Source organism: Apteryx rowi, unplaced genomic scaffold (assembly GCF_003343035.1).
Source record: "Apteryx rowi isolate R43461 unplaced genomic scaffold, aptRow1 scaffold_237, whole genome shotgun sequence".
NCBI classification, from domain to species: Eukaryota; Metazoa; Chordata; class Aves; order Apterygiformes; family Apterygidae; genus Apteryx; species Apteryx rowi.
Window position 1 is genome coordinate 582,647 of NW_020448719.1, and position 15,229 is coordinate 597,875.

General features: G+C 38.5%; 1 protein-coding gene across 5 annotated transcripts in view; it reads right to left on the reverse strand.

Moving 5' to 3' along the window:
* FGD6 (FYVE, RhoGEF and PH domain containing 6) overlaps positions 1–15,229 on the reverse strand; it is a 78,468-nt gene that overhangs the window by 10,508 nt on the left and 52,731 nt on the right. For all 5 annotated transcript variants that reach the window (XR_003253539.1, XR_003253541.1, XR_003253540.1 and 2 more), the window contains exons 10-18: positions 14,965–15,023; positions 14,783–14,854; positions 13,663–13,731; positions 12,003–12,086; positions 10,950–11,029; positions 6,174–6,276; positions 5,480–5,626; positions 4,570–4,672; positions 2,310–2,437 (exon numbers count right to left, since the gene is read on the reverse strand). Coding sequence is in view for 2 of the 5 variants with exons in the window: in XM_026066099.1 (XP_025921884.1) it covers positions 2,310–2,437; positions 4,570–4,672; positions 5,480–5,626; positions 6,174–6,276; positions 10,950–11,029; positions 12,003–12,086; positions 13,663–13,731; positions 14,783–14,854; positions 14,965–15,023 (845 nt within the window). In the remaining 3 variants the exon portion in view is untranslated. The remainder of the gene's footprint in view (positions 1–2,309; positions 2,438–4,569; positions 4,673–5,479; positions 5,627–6,173; positions 6,277–10,949; positions 11,030–12,002; positions 12,087–13,662; positions 13,732–14,782; positions 14,855–14,964; positions 15,024–15,229) is intronic.

Below are 15,229 nucleotides of genomic sequence, written 5' to 3' on the forward strand. Positions count from 1 at the left end.
ATAACAAAAGTTTTAAAGATAAAAATATTCACAATAGTATTTTTTTTCAAGCAACATGTTCATACTTTAATATAAAAACACAGACTGACACTTGGAAGTCATGCTGCTTTCAGCCTTGAGATTAATTGGTCAAGTGATGCCTGCAGATGAAATTATAACTGCATTTAATCCAAATTATTTTTCCTAATAATAGCAGTTTTCACTAGAATTATCCACCAAAATATCTAGAGAACTTGTAAAATGCCAAGTGCCTGACAGAACGTTTCAGCAATATGTTTCCCAGAAAATAAAATGGCCATAATAAAACTTAGCAGGTGTTAAGGAAGACTAATTGCCTGAGCTGCATCTTACCTAAAGTATCGATACAGCGCAGTTGTATCACATTGCAATGTTGACACATTGCAAGTTGTGTTAAGAATCTCTCACAGGTTGCATATGTAGGAATATATCAGAACACAGTTAGATCAGAACCTCAGGGAATTCTAATGTATCATACACCAGGAAAATGCATAAACATTTAAAATGATTATAAATTAGATAAATTGCATTATATGTTCTAGCAGGTAAATTTCTTCCTGTTCTTGCAATGGCAGCTTTATTCATAAGGATAAAGTCTATTACACATTTTCATTGCCTTCTCAAGAACAGGGGAAAATCCAACTTGGTCATGACTTACAATATTTTTTTATCTTGATAGGTATCACAATATTAAAAACATGAGTAGGCACCAATACCTAATGACAATGCAAAGGGAATGCAGGAACTGTACCACATTCGTGGGTCACTACTCAAGAAGCTACTATCTTTTCCTTGTTTTTAAAAGGGGGCTCTCTTGCCAGATACATTTCAAAAGATCTAATATTAGTAAATAGCTTTCAGGTAATTATCTATTCTGCCTCACTGAGAGTAGAAGTCTAGCATTAGGAAGATGTCTGATCTTTGGAAGACAGAATAATCACATGTTGGGTATCTCTCCAATACGGTTATGGTACAGAACATGAAGCACCACAGTAGACTAGAGGCACTGATCTTAAGCACCAATGAACATACTCTATCCTATATTTGTGTTTCTTAAATCTCTGTCGGAAAACAGAACGCTAACAATACTCTGATTGAAAGTAAACTGTCTTAGGAAGTTAACAGCTTCGTAACGAAACAGTGACTCAGATTTCCACTTGCACAGCAAGGTAAGTTAATAGCTGAGAATCTCCCAAACCTCTTCCAGCTTTACTAACATACCACATTATCTATGCTGGGACCAATTATATGAAACATCTTGAAAGAGACAACTTGGGAAGCTAAATCCCTTCCACTGGGGTTTGAAAGTTGGTCTCTACATGTAGGGTGCTCTGCTGCTGCCTACGGGGACTTTTTTTTTTTTTTTTTTTTTTAAGAAAACAGCTCTGATTTTGTGTTGATATCACAGTGTGAAGAACTTGCATAGTGTCTGTAGTCATTACTGAAATTAAGTTTTGTTCTAGCATTTTCCGTCAGGGCTCAAACGGTTAAGAAATGAAAAAGCCAATATTAGTAACTAAATGAAAAGGTTTATTTAACTGTGTAAGATTTTACCAGCTGTAGCATAACTAAACCAACACCTATCCAGCTCTTACACAGTGTTAATACATTACTTCTATCAAAATTTGTGTGTTTTTTTTCCTTTTAAAACAGATATTCAGAGTCCTGTCCCGTCAAAGACTGAAATTCTAACCTGATCTCAAGTTAATGTTGCTAATTAACTCAGATGCACAAGTCATAAAACTCCAGCCTCAAAAAAGGCTGGAAAAAACATTTTTGTCTGCCTCTATCTGCTCTGGAAGAGAGGTTTCTGGAGTCACTGAGATTTAGGACTTAAACTGGATACAGCAGGACAAGAGAGGACTAAAACACATAGGACCACATACATCTGGAGGACCCACATTCTCATATAAGACGAAAAATTACTTCCTCCCATTCCCAAGCCCTCCAGTGTAGGTGGGCAGAGTTTAGCTCTATCTTTTCCCGTGGGAGTTTAATTTACTACTGGTGCAGAAGTAAATCACAATTCCTTGAAACATGGGAAGCAAGCAAGAAATTATTATTCCAGACTACATCTTTGAATCACAGACTTAAAGGAATTTATGCAGTTTATATACTACTTCATAGTTCAGGGCCCTGCCTAGGTAAAACTGAGGCCCAAATCAATATTGCAGATAAATTTTAACTTTTTATTATAGAGGAGACAGCTAAAATATCAATTAACTTTTCCATCATTAACACTGATGATGTAATACCAACAAAGCATTATTTTTGACCAATAAAGCACTTACTTCTTTGAGAGCTGCAGGAATTTTTTTCTGTTTTCTTCCAGATGGAATACTATGTAACACTGTAGACAAGGCACTGGATGGAGATTTATGGTTGACTGGGGATCCACTCTTGGGAGTGCACTGGTTATCTAAAATGCATAGGATGAATATACTGCTTTCACGTCACAGATGACTAAACACAGGCAATGACCCTTGGACATTTTTCTTAAAAGCAGATGACATTTTCATTCAGACTACAGTGTTTCAAATGTTAGCTGTTCATCTCTTGCTAGTCCACCTGTAACAATGTAATTCCTAACCACATTAAATTCAGTGTTGAATTAACTTCTCAGTATTATCACTAACGTCATAAGTCAGAATCCCCCAAATCACGATAAAGCTAAAAAACACAAGAAGTTTAAAACTGAACAGATAGGTTTGGTTTGTTTTCAAAGTCTATTTTGCTGTTGAACTGCTTTTGCCCATACTCAGAATAAAAAATTCAAGTCTTAAAAATGATTAAAAATGTTTAAAGATATATATTCCAGTTCAGTCTGTGTTTCAACTCTGTTCCCCAACTCTCTGTCCCTCAGTTCACTTCAATTATCTTCTTTGCTTTTCTCAGTATGGATGCTCTTCCAGCATCATGCCATGACACACCTCTAATTCATTCCCATCTCCAGAGCATGCCCTGTCTTTCTGCACTGCCCTAGGCAGCTTCTCTATCTCCCTTGGAAGACTTCTGCAACACTTCACTCCTTTAGGGCACCTTTTTCTAGCAACACCCACCACTACTTTCCAGTCCAGCCTGGAGAAGGAGGGCTGTCCTAAGCTTCATTAATTCTCCTTTTTGAGTTGTGCCTGAAGGTGCTGTTAATAACGAGGAAAGCAGGAGAGTCCCTGGATTGCCGGCTGCTCCACACCTGCTCTGCAGCTCTTCATACAGCTCCGGGTGCTAAAAAGCACCTGCAATTGCCTGCAGTGCAGCAGCCTCTAGTGCCCAATGCAGAGACCTGCAGGTGGTGCAGGCAATCCCCCTCTGCCCTGTCTTTGTAGGCTCCCACCACTCCAAGGGCTATCAATGCTGCTTTCTGCGTCCAGCTGATAAGATGCCACTCCTAGCATGCTGGAGGCCCTGGCCTGATTATTCCATCAGGGCATCACGGGTTTCCTCTGAGACCCCAGACAGCTTGCGTCAAACCAGAGCCCCTCCCAGAGGGAAGGGCCACACATTTTCAGTCCCTGCTTATGACCGTGTGCCTTGTGCTAGAGTCTTTGGACATAATTCAGAGCAAGTCTTGCGAGGTGGGATTGGATTCCCCCCTACCTGAGGGGAGTGCCCCTGTTGATTTTATATTTATTCCTACATAATGACCTGAAGCTAATTCCAGAGAGATGGATTTGAATTCTCTTGACTTGAGAAGCAAACTGACCCAGGACCTCCCCTCTGAGGAAGTGTTATCATCACAAGGCTATCCAAACTTTGCTTGCTGGCAGGCATTAATAGTACCATCTTCTCAGAAAACATTCAGTGAAAATGGCTCTAGCTGTGGTGCTTTATATGGAAATCCATGTTGTTAGTGTTCAGTAGACGTGCTTAGGGGACAACTGTTAGATCATGCCCTCAGAACTGATATGCCTACTTTTTAAGTCCTAGATAAGTTGAGGCTTGAGAAAGACATTAAGAGATTCAGCTTCAGTAAGATGAAGGCCTCTGCCTTTAGTACTACCCCAGAACGTTAGCTATCTCGGGAGCTTTGCTGGCAAAATTTAAGTCAATGGGCATATAAACATGTTACAGAGGGTAAAAGTACATGTGAACCCGCTGTGATGTCACTGATAAGTTGCAAGGACTTAAAAGTATACTTGTACCCTATGGTAAATGAAAAGTAATTTAACACAAGTTAGCCCAAAAAGAAAGCAGCATAAGCTACATGTCATTTATCATAGGTCAAATGCATGCATGGGGACTGTAACCAAAGGAAGGGCCAACGTATTGCAAATTCACTTCATAGTTTACTCCACAGCAAGTTGTTTGGGCTCTTATAACTTCAGATGCTATAGCCTCTTAGGCAATTAAGCAGAGTTAGACACTTGAATACACAATTCACAAAAAAAGGCACAGGTAGCACTTTATGTTCCCAGATCTCTGCATCTCAATTCCTTGATAGCACTTCCCTATTTCAAAGGGGCGTTGCAAAGAAACACAGTGAAGATGAAGCACATACTGTGGCAATAAGGGCTACAGAAATAGGACAGACAAGTTGGGCAGATTCTTTACCTTGTTTCTGTAGTTCTCTGAAGCAATGATCACATACTCTTGCTGGCTGGTTTTTCATATAGTCTAAGCCATGTTTATTTGATGAACAAGCTTGACAGACAATCTGTAAACAAATAAAAGCATTATTGTGCATGATATGTATCCTCAAATCACCAAATACCTCAAAGATGTACACTTCAGTACTGTTAGGCCCATAACTGAACTTCAGACAGGCTTTTATTTTATACTGAAAAAGATCTTGGCTTTTGCTTATGCGTTCAACATTCTGCTCTTTTTCCATGAGTGATCTCAGCTGACTAACAATTTTCTGTAAATGATAAAAATTTAAGTAGAAAAATCACTGAATTATACAACTCAATAAGCCAATGATAACAATTCATGAAAAGTAGAGTAAGCCTGTGTTACTGAAAATATTGAATTCAGAAGCTTTTTACAAGATAACTAAAAGTAGTCATTCTCTTGACAATTTATCTGCAACACAGATGTCTTGACTACAGTGAATTCTGTACTCTGAGAAAAATAAAGGTTTATTAGATAATCATGTATTTCATAGTAGTTAAATATTAAATAAGTTTGGTCCTAAAGTAAAAACCGAATCATTTATGAAAATCAGTAAGGAAGGTGTTATGAACAATTCAGCTAAAATCCTTGGTTTGTATTATACAGTTGCAGGAGTAAGAGACAACCGTAAATAGTATTCCAAAACACAAAACATGGAACATGTTAAAAGTTGAACACTGGTCTGTCATACACTTTTTACTCTAAATAACTGTGTTGTTTTTAACCCATATTACTGTGTCATACTACAGTGTCCCCTTAAAACAGTGATAGTGCAATTAGGCTCCACTTGTATTTGTCACACAAAACCCCCTAAAAGACTAATGGAGAAGATGATTAGAAAATGGCCTACCTTTCCACATGCCCTGCAGTGATGCCTTCTCCATGTCAGTGTGAATTCACTAGTACAGATCATACACATAGTGGCTCTAGTATCAGGAATCCAGATTGGAGCCTTTGATCCTAGTGGACTATCTTTCTCCTGTTTCTCTGGATCTGCCTAAGAAAACACAAGTGGAATACCATTAAATTCAGTAATGGGAATACCATTAAATTCAGTAATGAAAAATACATTAATATTTCTCAGTGATTACAGGTTAACTCTAACAATGCTGGAAAGCTTTCTCTACTATATAGTCATCTTCTTAAATAAAAGTTATCTACTATTTCACCAGTGGCCATTATAACACAAGCCTAAAGACAGAGCTGCATTTAATCAGTTCATAAAGGCTGTGTGACTACCAACCTTTACCAGCATATCTCTATCAATAGCCACTACATATTCAAATCTCCTCATTTCATCTTTCTGTTCTCAAGATTACTGAGAGAACTGAGAATGGTTGGTTTGGGTTTTCTGGAAGTAAAAAATTTAAGATTTCTGAAATAAATAATTCTATGAAACACTATTCTGTTCCATCATCATCTAGTCTCATAATTTACTACTCTGTTTTATTATTCATCATAAAATGCCTTTTGATTCTCCAAACACATGCCAAGAATCTTTACATTTAAAAGGGAAACAAAATAACAATAATGGTATGGTATACCTCTTCAAGACTTCTACTAGGATTAAATGTGATTCTCTTTTTTGTATATTCTTCAATTGACCTGGAGATGGCTTCTAACCACTCATCTCTTTCTGTAGCAGAACTGTTGGAGTTAAAAAAAAAAAAAAAAAATCAATTTATCATTAACATTTAAAACTGAGAAGCAAGTGTTGATTAGAATTCCATTATCTTTATTACATGTTGACTTAACTCTCCCGCAATTTAAATTTTACAGACTGTCCCCTGTTCCTACTCAAGCTGATTTTGCAGCATTGCTTTTTCTCAACTGTCTGCATGATGTCAGTACTTGTGCCGACAAATAATAAAAAAGGATTGTGTCTGTTGCTTTAATGCAGATTACCTCCTTCCTTTCCTCCTTCCAAAATACTGTGTGATTATTTCAAGGCTTGTATGTAATTACTTCCTCCTTCTCGGCAGACCCTTGAATAGCTTGAGTAACGCTGCCACTGGTGTAAATGATGCTCCCAGAGCAAAGTCATGGGCCCTCTCCCTTAAGAGGGGCTCTGAAACTTCCCTAAGCCTTTTTTTTCCCCCCCCTTTTCCTTCTGTCTCAGGGTGCAGTTTGTTATATTCAATCACGTGAAACTCCAGGCTTCTGTCAAAAAGAATGGGCTGCCTTTTCCCCAGCGTTGTGCTCCTGACTGTTCCCTCCTACCAAGTCCAGTAATTATGCAGCTTCAGAATAAATTGATTTTTGCAATTTTTCCACTGGATCAGCTAACCCGAAGAGAAGAACAGTTCTCCATCAGATCAACTTACTGCCTCTCTTTACCCAGCAGCTAATGGATCACTAAGTCTGATGCAAGGAAAGCATTAGGATCAAGTGGTGTGACCCAGGAAGCAAGGAGAACAAGGACTGCTTGGTACAGCAAGAGCCTGCAGCTATACTGGATTAAGTACAATGTCAAAGTACTTCCTGAGGCCATGGGCAGACTCTCACTTTTATATAATATAAATCCACGCTGCTGCTGCACAGACAGCCTACAATACCTCCCTGTCAGCCACTAGGTCTTATCACCTGCCAGAACAGACACTTATATGGCCTCACAGTGGGCTGCATGCGTAGTGAACTGGCCTGGGAAACAAATTCAGATTAAAACTAACCCAGCGAGCAATCAAGCAGGCAGTCCTCTGTATCAGTTTCCTGACTGGGCTCATCACACAGGTGACCAATTAATTGTGCCAGCACACAGGAGAGGGTGGTTCTGAGGAAGGATGGACCAGCTTGTGGCAGGGGAAGAGGTGGACTACTTGTTTAAGATGCCATACCAGCTTAAAAAGGGGTTCTGGAATTTCAGCCAGAAGTTGCAACCAACAGGATTTTTTTCCCTATGTAAATAGCATCAAATAATTTATTTTTTTAAAGCAAAAAATAAAGCATGACAACTATATAAAGAAGGAAGTTAAGAAAAAGGAAAGCAACAATTTACACAAATGAGGGACACAACACTTAAGGTGCACAACAACAATTTTTTTTTGGTGGCTATTGTTTTATGCTAGATGAATTTGGAAGCTTTGATCATTTTTGAGTCTTTAAGAAAAACATTTTGAGCAGGAATTTTGAACTGAATGAAACTGGATACTACATAGAATCAGAGAGGACAAATCCGGTAAGGCAAACAAAGGGGAAGACTGGGAGGCAAAAGGAGGAGAAAAGATCTAATGCACACAGGGAGAGATTCAGAACAAAAGGATAGGAAACAAGATACAAGCAAGGGCAAAGCAGTGTTATTATTGTCTGTCCCAATATCTCACTCTCCGAGTGGAACATTTTGTTCAGTTTATTTACCTTTGCTTCCTTATCTGGTAAGGACAATCTGCCTTAGCTACATAACATTCATAGCTCCAGTCAATTCCTTTGGCTTTTTCAAAATCTGGTTACATTTAATTAGGTTCCTAAAACTACTTTAAATAATTACATTTAAAAAGTTGGTGCAGTCTGGGAGATTCAGCATCCCCAGATCGTGCTGATTACAGTGGGGCTGCTCACACGATGAGCTGCACGGCTAAGGCCCTAATATCTTACTGCAAAGCTCACAGTTGGCAGTTTTGCTAATGTTAACCGTTAGTGTTGTTACCAACCCTTCAGAAGTTAAGAGCAGAGGCTGTTCCACTGGCAACTGAATTGATATAGTGGCTTGCCGCAGCAAAAAAGGCAGTGCTGCTTCTGCTGTCCTGCCCAGCCCTCCCCACATGGCCCTGCCACAAGCCCAACATTTGTTGCAACCTTCCAAAAGCTGTTTTAGTTTATTAAAATTGTAGGGGTTTTTTTGTTTTGTTTTGTTTGTGATTTTAGCTAATAGCGCAACAGAAAACTTAAGTGGGCTGAACAGAGAGCCGCAGCAATTGCTGTTCCTGGTGAACGTGTGTGCCGGCAGCACGGGGCGCAGCTGCTTGCTGGTGCTGAGCAGTTAGCTGGGCTCCTCTGGGCGCGCAGAGCTGCACCCGGCATTGCCAGGACCAGAACCTCAGGGCTCCTCTCACAGTTGAGCCACTTCTGATGAGCTGCCTCATGTCACGGGAGGCAACGCGCCTGCCAGGGGTAGCTGTTAATTACCATTACCAGGAGAGACAGGGCCAGGAAGATGTATTTACAAGACATCCTCTTCATATCCATGCCAATAGAAACTGCACCATTCACACCCCTGCCCCGCCAAAAAAAAGAAAAAAAAAAAAGGCAAATACCTATTTCCAGTAGTTTCTTGCTTGTTTCCCCCTCTCACACCACATCAAACCCAGGCCTTGCTTACGGACGGATAACAATCTGAAAATCCTCAGCTGCACCTGGGCCCCCCAGCACCTCCTTCGTCCCAAGCAAACACAAGCCCTCTGTTACTGTTTGGTAATTTAGGGCTCCTGCACATACATAGCCTCTGGTAAGTATAAAAATACTAATAATAGAGATGAATGCTCTCCAAAGGTGCAAGATCAACAACACAAAAAAGAAAGAGCAGGTCAGAGAAGCTTTAGTTGGTAATATGAGGCTCATCTTCTAGCTATTAAGTTTCCAGTAATGCTAAGCTCAACACAGAAGCATGTCACAAGCAGCAGCCAACATGGTGGGAATGTTATGGGTTTTCCCTGATAGACCAGCACATATTTCACAGAAGTTGCCTTTAAACTACCATTTAACCAACTCTTCAAAAGGAGAAGTCTATCATGTTTTGTAGAATATAAGCAGGTTGTATTTTGAGATGATAATCTTTTCACAGGTTCCAATGAATCTTTTTACATTACTTTTTTTTTTTTAAAATGACTGAAGTAAAAATGAAGTGTTTTAAATCATGGAGAGATGAATCTGGGTTGCCTACTGAAATCCCATAAATGCCTTTATGCATCTGTGCAATACCCAATCATTCACTAAGGCACCTAAACACCATGAACCCGGTCATACGATAGTGGTGCATAATCACAACTTAAACTGTGAAATCCATCTTCTTCCCAAAGTGCAGAAAAGCCATAAGAAGCATTTATATAAATATCTGTCAAAAAATACATGCAATACTCCTTTCCAATCTGTTGTTATATATCTGTATATAAATAACTACTACTTAGACACAATTGTGCTTCTTCCTTTGGCTACTTAGACAAGGTTAACCTTGGTCTCCCCCTCAGCCACAGATATAGCTATCTTTATGCAGACATCCTAATGTCAGTATTTACAAGGTCACACAAAAAGCAGCAGTCTGCCCTTGCTACGCTTTGTTAAATGAAAGAGAAAACATGTCTTTGTTCATTGAGATTAGCACTGTCACAAGTGACAGAACATATAAAACTCCAAGTCAGACATTGTAAAAACAACAATCCACAAAACCAGGTCTTTGGTAAAGGCAGCTCAGTAGAGCTGCTCCAAATTAGTGGCCATGTATCCTTCTGCTGCTACCCAGAGAATTTAATTTTTGATAAAGACAAGCACTGCTCCTGTAGTTTAATGTCATTTCTATAATTTCAGGTTCAATTCAGCACTTCACTGAGGCCTATTTCCTGTTTCAATCACACTGTTATTTTAGCTAGATGACCAGAATGAATTTTGCTAATTTATATCAGTTATCAGTAATATCAGAATTTATTGTTATGCTTCATATCCCCTCTTATTAGTGCACTGACAGGGCATATCAGTAACTTTGGAATAAAAAAAAAAGTCACTGAAAAGCAAAGCCTAAAAATCATTGAAGCGAAACTTAATCTTAATTCTTGTGCTTCTCAAGAAAAGGCAGCAGAAGATATTTCAATTTACTCAACATGTCTGAAGGTGCAGCTGAGCTGAAAAGGAAGAACAAATAAGACTTTTGTTCCATCTGATTAATACTTAACTGTCTCGAGGACAGTTGAATTCCTACCATCAGCAGCCATTGCCCAGATTGTTCAAATACCAGCCACGTTTACTATAGATTTTGTGCTTCTATCCATCACCCTACAATGAGAAGTCTTCCTTATATGTCAAGGTGAACTGTATTAGAGACTACAAAATTCATGTGGTACCTATGAAGCTGATTGTATATGACTAGGCCCATAAAAACAAAAAAAATCCTTACCTTTTCAAAATCAGATTTAAAATATGAGCAAAAGCAAATTAGAACAAATCCTACCTTATTTCCAGAAATCCGATTGTCAGTTCTCTATTCTTCTATAGTCACTCAGCACAAGAGTAACTTTTCATTATAAAAGTGCAAAATAAGCCATACAAAGACAAAGCTTATATGGCCTATTTGAAACCACATGCTTTTAAAATAATTATGCACTTATAAGACTTACCTTGCTGAAAGAATGAAAGATCTCTCTACACTTTCTATGTTCAGTTCATTCTGATATGCTTCCTGGGTTGGCTTTTTAACCTGCAGTCAAGAGAGAAAACATCACATTCAAACTGAAATGGTGCTTTTAAGTTGCTTCAGTTTTATTGTAAAATGTCTTATTTTTTAATTGCAAAAGGGGTAAATTGGAGAGAAGATCTCACAGGTAGGAGATCATACATTAGTCCAGACAGCCCAGATACAGTAAGATTACATGCTGCCCACTATTTTATTTCACTGTGGCTTCCCATACCACCAAGGGTTGGACCACCCCAGTGATCCTTCACTTCTGAACTACTAAGTTTCAAATGTCACCAAGTTTGAAAGTTAAGAGTGGCTTGGAGTCACCACAAGACACTTGTTGACAGAAAAGAGGCCACAGTTCTGCCTGTGAAAGTTTCAGAACTGAACTCCAAATGAACTTAATGCTTTTCTGCAACAGGACCAGGGATGAGAGAATTAACCCCTGAGGTGACAGTGCCTTGTCCCACTGACTGTCATGTTATGATATGGACATTCCTTGTCACCAGCCAGAGGGGTTTAGAGCTTAACTTTGGTGCTTTTCACAAAGGCTTAGAAATCATAAGCTGTTTTTTCCTTCACAATTAGCAGATCTCTATAAACCATACAGATCTGATCCACCAGAAACTTATCAGGCAGAGATGTATAATCTTTGGATGTGGGCAAGAAGGAGCAGTTACAAGGCAAGAGTGAGGCAGTCTCAACAAAATACAGACATAAGTAAGCAGGCAGACTATTTCAGAGTAGCTCAGTACTGGATGAAAAGGCAGGTATAGATGATCCTGTGACAATACAGTTGTTTACGGAAACCTAGGTAGTAGTCCCACAGACCACATTATGCAACAAACTTTAAGTCTGTAGCACTGCTCTGCAATATAAGCAACTTTAGCATCTCTTTCCAACAATAAACATAGATGCCTTTTGAAAATCTGAAGACCTGTGTTTAAACAAATTTGGAGAAAGACCTATTTTAACGGGCATCTTAGTGACTCACCTTCATTCCAGCCAATGAGAGCATGTTGTTGAGTTTATACATCCCTGACTGAACTGGAGTAGTATACAACAGGGCATCATTAAACTGTAACATAGAAGCAATACTTTTCAATGACTAAAGATTGTTTAAAGACAGATTGTTTCAGATGACTTCTACTGAAAATATGAAATTTGTACAGCATTGAAATCAACTGTCCAGGAGGGTAGCTTCTGCATCCTATTATTTTGCTTAAAACCCAAGAAACATTTTCATGTATGAATTTAGATAACAATAGGTGTCTATTTATATCCTCACTGTGTAAATATACATTTGGCACATAAGTAATCATTGCAGGGATGTCAAAGACCAGGCTGTCAAACAGGACAAAAAAAGTTTCTCATGTACACAGCTATATTGTATAACAAACTACTTTAAAAGAAGATTAGAACTAACCCTTCACACAAAGTAAAACATCCCAAAATCTAGGAAATGTCAGAATTAAGATTAGTAATTTACAATTATTTGGACAAGCTTATCCATATGAATTTTACTTGTTTAAATGTTCATCTGTTGTTTATTTCCTTTCTACCAGGCTTTGCACTTACTGTACAGCTATTAAGGTGTTTTATCTTCTGTGCTGTTCAACACATGGAATCAAGCTTCATTTACTGAACATAAACATAGACCAGAGGACTGACCTGTCTCATGGCTTTTGCTGCACAGTTCTTTACAAAATAATCAAATGTTTCACAAGCTCTATTACATCTTCACAACATACTACGAAAATCATTGCTTATTAAGAGCCTAAAGGTATAGACAGTATGCCACACCTTTTACATATTAAAAAAAACAAACAAAGAAAATCTGAGCTAGAGAGTTTTAAATTAGCAACATCTACTTTGGGAAGTCCAGCCTGAGCTAGCACCAGATTTTTGAGAGTATTACCTTGATTGACATCATTTGCAATTTTATCAGTGCCCTAAATGCTACAAAGGAGTCTCCAGAGCATAAGATAGGAACTTCAGAACTTAGCACATGCACTTCATGACTGCTAGGAAAATATTTACATATACTTCAGTAACTGAAAGATAGATTTCAGCCAAGACCATGAGCCTGTAATGTCACAAATCACACACAGCAAGCCACTTTTCTATCTAAATAGGAGAGCGAAACAAAAAGGTTCAAGTGGAAACAGAAACTTCAGAGAAAGTCAGAAGTTTCAAAACAGTAGTAAAGACAGAAAGAGAACCCAGAACTTAATTTCCAGGCCAGCGCTCCGTTCAGGATGCATGCTGATTTGGGCAGGGGGGGAGAGAAGGTGAGAATACAATAGCAGCAGCAGAGTTGTAGGTTTTAAGCTCTAGTAGAACTGCATGGGTTGGAGCAACTGTTTTAGTTCTCCAACTACCTCAGATAACGTCTTCTCACAAAGCTGCTCAAATTTTAAGTGAGCATTGTTCAAAACAGTAAATTTTGTTGAGAAATGGTTTTCTATTAAAATGTTACCGCATATAAAACAGATGATCTCTCTAAATTAGACTGAACAAGTAAAACGGCAATAGTCATTTTTGTCCCCTAATGGTCAGCTGAAGTTACCAGTTATTTATGTTTGTGATGCAACCATTTGAACCACTTAAAATTACACTGGTATCAGACACAGAAACATAACATAGCACCTTACCAGAAAAAACATACGTGGCTGCATGACCTTCCGGGACAGCTTCATCAACGTTCCCTCTTTCAGAAAGACCTGGCAAATTAAAGCAAACAATTTCAAAACCCAGCTTTTCAGGACACAAGCCACAACAAATAAACTTATTTTTTCTTGAAATTACTACACTTGTAGTGTTACAGAAGTTTGAAGATTCAAGGGGTTTTTGTTTTAATGCAGAGAGTAGGTAACAAACCTCCAAGCACAGAGGATTAGGAAGAAAAAAATTCTGGTTCTGAAATGCACATGAAGTTAAATCTGTAATAAGAAAATTTTCCTGTATAGGCAAGAAACAACGAAAATTATATCAGGGCCTGTACTTATTGCAGAGAACACCATCTTCTTCTGCTATTAAAGGGTACATGTGTGCGTTTATGTGTAATATACACACACTTTTAGTATTCTGTAAGATGATGATTGTTAACTGCCAAATAGTATGGAATATCTGGAAGGCAGCAGTTTCGTACTATTTGGATCTAGGTAATAAAGCCAGGCTATAAAGGTCTTAATTCTGCAGTCACCCAAATCAGTAACAACACTCATGTTGAAGTTTTCAGTGAAATCAGTGGGACTGTTCATGAAATGGTGACTCACAAGAATTATATTTCCACATATGGCCTTCATTTGTGAATTCACTTGTCTCCACCATGAATCAGTCTTCAACAGAATTAACCCTCTTCTTCTATAAAGCTATGAATGTAATAAAGACAGAGGCTGGGGGGCACTGAGCTTAACATACCTCCCTGAGGAAGGCTGCTCATCCTTATGGCTCACTAAAATGTAGAGGGATTGTGTGCTTTTATTCCAATTTTCCATGATGCATTTGAAACCATGACAGATTAAAGGTTAAGCTTGGGAAAAAAAGTGCCTGGAAGATTTGGCAGGGAATCACATTCTAAAAGTTTTAAGTTTCCATCAGATAAATATTTTCCTAAAAAAAAAAAATTTTACACATGGAGAAACAGTATTTGACTGTCAGCACCAAATAATTAAGTGATAGATCATTTTTTGTCCTCAATATATGTCACCTTCAGTACTGTCTGTGCTGCATTTTTATTGAAATCTGCTGAATGCCATTTGGAGGACCTACCCTTCCCGGCTGCACAATCTCATGGTGTCCATTTAAACTGTACTGAATCTGCATGAGTTTCTGAAAGTTGTCCTATTGGGAGAAAAAGCAGAGAGACAAGTAATCGCCCTTGCATCCATGACCTCTTTTTTTTAAAAAAGAAAGAGCTTTAAACAACCAGCTTCCAGAATCAAAATACTTACCCCCTGCTTCATGATATCATTGGCATGGTTTGCAACTTCTATGACAACAGCTAGAGCATCTGAAGCATGAAGAAACAATGTTTTTGTTATACAGGCTAGTTAGCATTGGTATTACAGAACGTGCAGGTACAGTATTCCCCTTCGCATTCTGCCAAGATTCAAGGATGTGATCTAACATTCACTGCGTTTGAAAAGCACTTCCCATAGATTCCACAGGCTTTGGATCATGGTTTATTAGCTGTGCCCTAGCAATTCATTGCTTCAG